This window comes from Syzygium oleosum, unplaced genomic scaffold (assembly GCF_021117445.2).
Source record: "Syzygium oleosum isolate NSW1041296 unplaced genomic scaffold, Sole_v2.1 Sole_v2.11, whole genome shotgun sequence".
NCBI lineage: Eukaryota > Viridiplantae > Streptophyta > Magnoliopsida > Myrtales > Myrtaceae > Syzygium > Syzygium oleosum.
Genome location: NW_026607495.1, coordinates 950,972 through 958,166, shown reverse-complemented (window position 1 = coordinate 958,166; position 7,195 = coordinate 950,972). Strand labels below are relative to the sequence as shown.

The 7,195-nt window shown below is 41.4% G+C and overlaps 1 protein-coding gene across 1 annotated transcript; it reads right to left on the bottom strand.

Moving 5' to 3' along the window:
• Nucleotides 1-937: 937 nt before the first annotated feature.
• On the bottom strand, nucleotides 938-2,457 carry LOC115666669 (protein PYRICULARIA ORYZAE RESISTANCE 21-like). Its single transcript, XM_056316053.1, has 3 exons — nucleotides 2,291-2,457; nucleotides 1,936-2,017; nucleotides 938-1,734 (listed from the first exon to the last, which is right to left on the bottom strand). The coding sequence occupies exons 1-3, from the start codon at nucleotides 2,300-2,302 to the stop codon at nucleotides 1,286-1,288; spliced, it is 543 nt and encodes a 180-aa protein (XP_056172028.1). The 5' UTR covers nucleotides 2,303-2,457; the 3' UTR covers nucleotides 938-1,285.
• Between the last annotated feature and the right edge of the window lie 4,738 nt (nucleotides 2,458-7,195).

Here is a 7,195-nt window from a genome sequence, read left to right as displayed (position 1 = left end):
TCATAATTATTGATTTTCATAGAAATGTAATTGGGCATGATGATTGGCCGAAAAAGAAAACAATAAAAAGATCGTTTTCCCCCTCTTCCTATACCCATATTGACATATACTACCGGTACAGCAAACCCCCTGTCCGGCCCTTTCTCGTGAGAACCTTATCAGACGAAGGCAGACTAATGGCGGATTGGGCCGAACACTGGCAAGAGCTCCTACAACTCGTCACTCGATGACAAGCCATAGGAGACTTCAAAGACTTTGGTGGAGCGTGCACCTCATGGCGGTCCGTTGCTTCCAAAGAGGAGTATGGTACGAGGATGAGATCCCCCTTGGCTCGTGATTCTTGAGCCCAAGTCACCACAACCGGAGTTCTTCAGCTTGTCTAGAGGAACAACCATACTTTTATCATGTTTAGTGTGGATGTTGCTCTTGTATCAAGAGCTTGACATTCTTCCACTGACACTAGTTTAGGGAACCTTATCAAAAGATAGTCGCCAAGTGATATCTGGGAACTGTGAAATCTTGTGCATGGCTTTACGTCCACCTCCTTAGATTGCACAAAAGCAAGTCGCCCCCTCTTGGAATCAGAGGATTACGAATGAACTACTCTTCTGGGCCCAAACCAAGAAGTGATCACTGGTTGTAATTCGTGGCAAACGAAGAGAGTGAGAGAGGGGGGTTTGAGTTTAGATTTTGAGTACTTGTATACACAAGTTTAAGAGCCAAAATATATGCAGGAACAAGCAGAGAGTGTATGTAGGACATATGGCTATAACGAATACCAATATCATCAAGCCAAATGATAGTCACAATCATCATCGTATCATTTCATTTTGTGAAGGTCATTCGATAGTGCACTCGACATGCTCTTTCACAGAGTGAATCACCATGGGGGCAAGCAAGAGACATGGATATGTGCTAAATGAGGGGATGAGAGGAGACATGAAGAGGACTCAATTTTATTGAAATGAAGAAATTAACAAGCAACAATCCCTGTGTTGAACATATCTGACCACATATACCACCATACTAGACCACGAACCTTATCAATCTTTTTGTACCCACAAAGATAAAGACCCCAAGATAGCCCAAAAAATTAGACTGATGTATCTTTCACCAAGTCACAACATTAGTAATTGACATGAGAAATTTTGAACTGGATCCCATGACATGACGGTGCATGCAGCGGCGTTTTCTTCGCTAAAGTAATCACATCAGCTACTCATGTTGTAACCTCTATTCCTATCCTGACACTCACAAGCCGGTCTTCCACATCCATCATCGCACATCACTGGCCTCCCCTGCCGAGGATAGCAACCTCTATTTTCACATTGACCCTCGTCGGCTGGTCTCCCACATCCATCACAGCACCTATCACTGGCCTCCTCCACACCACCGGATACGCCGGCACTGGCGGGTAGCCCACCACTGGCTTTGACGCCTTCGGGAGTGGCAGCGCGGGCGCCTGCTGTGGAGCCTTTGGAGGAGTAGGTTTGGGGGCTTTCCGGGGCAGTGCTGGCACTGGCACAGGAGCAGGCGCCTTGGCAGTTTCTTTCGGCAGCTCAATGAACCTGACCTTCTTGGGCTTCTTGGTATCCTTGTCAGGCGGGGTCTCGATGCTCTGCACCGTCTCGCTGCCCTCGCAGATGATCTTCTGCCGGATTTTCTCCGGGCTGCAGCACAAAACGGTGATCAACACCGTGTTCTTCTTTTCATCGTATATCTGGTCTCGGATTTCTCTTGTTCACAAATTAATTCATAGCAAACTCAGTCGAATGAAATTAACACCAACACAATAGTAATTTCAAATCAAGAAATGATAACAATTTGAAACTAAAAGGTGGGGAAGCAAAAAAAAAAACAAAGAGCGAGAGAGAGAGAGAGAGAGAGAGAGAGAGAGAGAGAGAGAGAGAGAGAGAGAGAGAGATAGAGACTCACGGGGAAATTTACAGAGAATTTTCCTGATCTTCTTGTAGCAGCGCGAGCACTGCAAATCCACCTTTATCAACATTTTGGTCACCTGCAACAAACAAGAACAATGAAAAAATCAATAAAGCCAAGTGTATAACATGAATGCGAAGAATAATTCGAGGTTTCCCTTTTCCTAATCGTTTGCAGAGAAATAAACAAGATGGACCCAACAAAATAATAATCTAAATGGATAGATAGTTTTTCTGAAGAATCACAATCATAGAATGACAAAAAAAAAACGACCCAGAAAAGAAAAGGGAAGAAAAATGGAAGTGGTGGGTATCAAGAGAGATGAGTTAGAGGAAAGAGGAGGAGGATTCACCTTCTCTGCCATAGCTGCGGGAGAGACAAGATCTGGAGAGCTCCAAAAACGAGTGAATGGGAGTGCGAAGTCAGTGATAGATGAATATGAATGATTGAGAATGAGAACGGTCTGGTGGAGAAAGAGAACGGTCCCTATATAGTCAGTAGCTCATCTGCTTCCATCTGAAGTTTTTGAGAAAATTGTGTGCATGACTTAGAGTCGCGTGATGAACATAAGTCAACCAAAGTGTGCGCCGAACTCGTATTTTAGTTCTCATGTCACTGTCACGTTGAATACTAGGGACAAGCATGTGATGCACTCATGACGTCCCTAAATATGACATCACCTCCATTGTAGGAGGGCTTGCGTCTGCGGCAATGATGGGTACAATTTCATCACTTTGCTTTATGCAGTTGAATTTCCAACTTGTGCGTTAGAGGTTTTTTGTTCCTTAATCTGTCCTTTTGCATATGTGATTTCGGTCCTTTGATTGTTGTTCTTACATGAATTTGGTTTCGATAATTCACTGCACATGAAGATTTGAACAGGTTCTTAAAAGGCTCAAGGGAAAAAAAATAAGGGGAGGAATCCCCTAGGGCTGGGACTCCCCAATGTCACCTCCCGTATTAGCTCTCTTTCTTTTATTTTTTGGTCGGAATATTCGCTCTCTTTCGAAAAGAAAAAGATAGAGAGGGCAAAGGCACTGATCTATTAATCAAAGAAGAAGAATCTGGAGATATCAATCAAAATCACAAGAATCATCTTGGAAATGCTAGAATCAAGTGATTAACAACTCTTGTAATATAATGATCTCTTCATATATTATTTTCCATTGTTGTATTGTTTCCTTATATATTACAAGAGTTATCAATCACTTGATTCTAGCAAGAATCATCTTGTAATTTTGATTGATATCTCCAAATTCTTCTTCCTTGATTGATAAATCAGTGCCTTTAGGGGGAATTAGGGGACCTCGGGTAGTAAGATAAACACCATGTCTGCTTTGGTTGGCTACCACCGAATAGGCAGGTATAGTAGCCTCTTGCACCTGAGGTGATGAGGTGGTATTTCGCCATCTACTAAGTTGACATGTGCTTCACACAGTGTCTATAAACCTACTTGTCAGCTCAGTACCCCTAGTTCATAGACACTGTGCGAAAGTTGAATTTCCAACTTGTGTGTTAGAGGCTTTTTGTTTCTTAAACTATCCTTTTGCTCATGTGATTTCAGTCCTCTGATTGTTGTTCTTGCATTGAATTTGTTTTCGACAATTCACTGCACATGAAGTTGGAATTCGAGGGAATTCATAGGTGACTGTGTTGGGGTGATCTGTGTTGTCTTGTACGGTGCAATGCTTAGCTCAGAACATGAAACTAAAATTGTATGGACTGATGATTAAATACGTCGAGTGATTGAACACAATAATATATAAAACAAGGAACTAAATGGCGCAATAGATTTACGTGGCTTGATCGATGTGACCTACCTACTCTAGGAGGAGAGAAGCTCATGATCCCTAGAAAGTTCAAACGATATGATGAAAAATACTAACTTTAAACTTTGAAAAGAAAAGAAACAACCTTGCTGATCTGTCTCCAACATGGGTTAGGTAGTTGCCGTGTTCTCCAAACCAACGATACAGGGTTTGATTTGAAGTCCAAATTGGACCTTGAACCCGTGACAAAATTTAATTAAAGAGTTGTGGAAGAAGCAAAGAATGATTTATCCATCGACAATAAGACCAAATTACACGCACACGATTTGGTTGGCAATGTATGTTAGAATAATACTGGGCTTCGGAAAAAATGACTGGGGACGGCGAATGTGGTAGTGGAATTCACCCGTGTAAAGAGCAAGAAGCTATTGATTAGAAAGATCGTGCATATGGGAAAGTTCCCTTAATTAGATACTAGTGTTGAGCACGCGTAAGGAAGAAAAATAAAAATGAGAATTACCTCCAAAGTGAAGCTTAGGTGATGAAAGTTGATATTAATTTTCATAACGGGTAACTTTGGAATGAATAAAAAGTAAGACGAAATGGTGTTTTGATTTAAAATATATAGAATTCTGTTCTTTATTTGCCCTGCATAATATGTCTTAGTAGCCAAAATTGGTTGGCTTATGTAAGCACGAAAATAGTATATTATGTGATGGTAATATTAGACATATCAACGTTTTATCAACAAATCATTAAGCGTACATATTTTAGGCTTGTATTATATTTTCTATACATAGAGAAGCTCAGTTTTTTGCTTAGATAAAGTAAAATAAAAGTTGATTCACCGGCGATACTGCATAAGTTGTCACGATATAAGTATTACATGATACAATTTTATCTAAAGTCCACTTGATATAAAATTGATTCAAAAAAAAAAATGAAAACAAGAGAGCACTTCATAAGAATTACTTAATGTCGCGACCGAACTCCCGAGCCCTTTTTCATCGAACATGCAAAAAAAGGGGGGCTCGCCTGGTACGTGCTAAGTCTAGGTTCGGGACTTAACTCGGGCTCTCCCAAGCCCATATCATATCGCGACTTAGGGTTTAAGTTTTTAACATGCAAGTGGTTTATATCAAGGAGTCGCCACTAATCGATTTGGGGTGGGTCGATTAGAAACCCAAATAGGGTGATGGGAGAATCACCCTATTCCTACGAACCAAAGATTAAATGAGTTCGGGGACTTGGTTACACTAGTTGGATAACTAATGCCCTTTCGGTACCATTTTACCCTATTCATTTCTGAAAACATTTGTCAGGCAATTTGGATTGATTTTAGGACCTTTCTCCTAACATGTGAGGTGATCAAGCGAGTGCATAATCGGAAACGATCAGCAGTCAGGAACACAACAATTCATGCAGCCTAAGGTTCTAACCTTAACTAAGTCAGATGACATTCAAAACACAACTCATGCGATTATATTAAAAACATGCATAATAATACAGCGATAATAAAAATAACATGCAAAATATTACCGCGCAATCTCAGGCTTGTCTAATTTAAACAAGACAAAAATATGCATAATAATACTACAATAAATTAAACATTTAGAATATATCACACAATAATTTTTTTAAAAAAAGATCTTTTCTTCTTCTTTTTTTATTTTAAAAAAAATTTTAAATTTTAATTTAATTTTTTTTTTCGGAAAAGAAAAAAAAATACAGAAAAAGAAGAAAAGAAAAGAAAAGAAAAGAAATTTAATTTTTTTTTGAAATTTTTTAATAATTTTTTTATTTTTTTAAAATAAAATAATAAAAATAAAAATAAAAATATAATATTAAACCGAGTCGGGTCGGATCCGACCCGGGTCAACGGATCCGACCCGGGCGTTGACCCGGGTCGAGTCGGCTGAACCGGGTCAGACCGAACCGTGGGAGCAGCCGCCGGCGAAGCCGAAAATCGGCCTCTCGCCGGCGGACCCAGACCGGCGCTGTCATGCCCCGTACTCTACCGGAACGCAACATCCCGTCGACGGTCGATTATGGTGCAACGCTCCCAGGAAGCATTGCCGACCCAACGCCCAATCAGAGATCAAACACATACGGAAGCAACGTATATAAATAAATATATACACCCATACAATAAATCGCATGAGACTAAGGATAGCCAAGCAATAAACAACAATCAGCGCAGAAAATATGTACATACTTATATCACTATTTTAAAACTCTTTTTACAGTGCTCCCAACAACTCAAATAAAACACCAACTCCTAGGAATAACCAAATAGCCACTTCTCCGATCTGCTCCGTCTCCACAGGGGTGCACGCTCAACGACCGCTGGATGAAATGCAGCATCCCAAAAAGTGGTGGTGTCCTCGGCATCCTACGGCCGGGGTCCGAAAATGTTTCGGTTTACACAACCGTGAGACGAATCTCGGCGAGTATGACCCCCTAAACCTAGGCTAGGCTAACATGCAATCTCCTGACCGACAGCACAAAACAACATAACCAACCAATTTATAAATAAACTCCGACCTAGGCCCTCTGACCCAGATCTCTTACTTGGCTGACCCTGCAGGTTAGACAGTTCAATATGTAATAATCACGGGACATACGTGGTACACATTATCACACGTACGCCAATCCCATGGTCACACACCGAGTCTCACACACTCGCATGCCAATCAATGCATGTTTATGCATGCAAATATCATTGACATGTCATGCACATTTCTTTGGCCCACTGGCCCACACTGGCACACTTGCCCAAATTAATTATTATTACGACTCGAGTCATCAATTTTTTTCATGGCCCGGTGCGTCTAGCCTGCTTCAAAGTGCATGAGGCGCAGCAACCGATCTGGCCCAGTGTCTCTAGCCTGCTTCAAAGTGCATGAGGATGGTCGCCTTCCGGACGTACCGGGCATCGTCCTGCTTCAAAGTGCATGAGGACGGTATCGACCCGAAGGTCCGTAGGTGATCACACAACTCATTATTATCTGAACCCAGCGTATAACGCTTCAGGGTATTTTAGGTGATCACATGCTCATGGCAGGCACGCATTCTTGCACAATTCATCACACGCCTCGTTCCCGGCATTCACTATGCGTGCCATGAAATGCAACATGAGCATCAGCACAATTCAAGCATTCAGTTAATTTCATGCCGCAACAATCGTTCACTGGCCAATTAATACCATGCGGCTCAATTCCACAATGTGCAATTCAATAATCCAATCAAGCCATCATATGGCCAATCACACTCCGCACAAGTCGGCCACGCATCCACGCGACATGGCATTACTCAATTTCCCAACAATTGGGTACGTAAATCAACCAGCCAATCAACCCGGGCATACCCAAGCATTCAATCACATAATCCCCGATTAATCCTGTGCTAGTCCAATAATTATTTCTAATAATCCCACTAAATTCCTTAGACTTAATTTCCAACGATCGATCCTCAATCCAGTCCGAATT

Excerpts from the sequence above, each read along its gene's own strand:
- LOC115666669 (XM_056316053.1), bottom strand. Across the intron at positions 1,735-1,935 it reads AATTCTCTGTAAATTTCCCC|AAATCCGAGACCAGATATAC; the intron begins GTGAGTCTCTAT and ends TGTGAACAAGAG.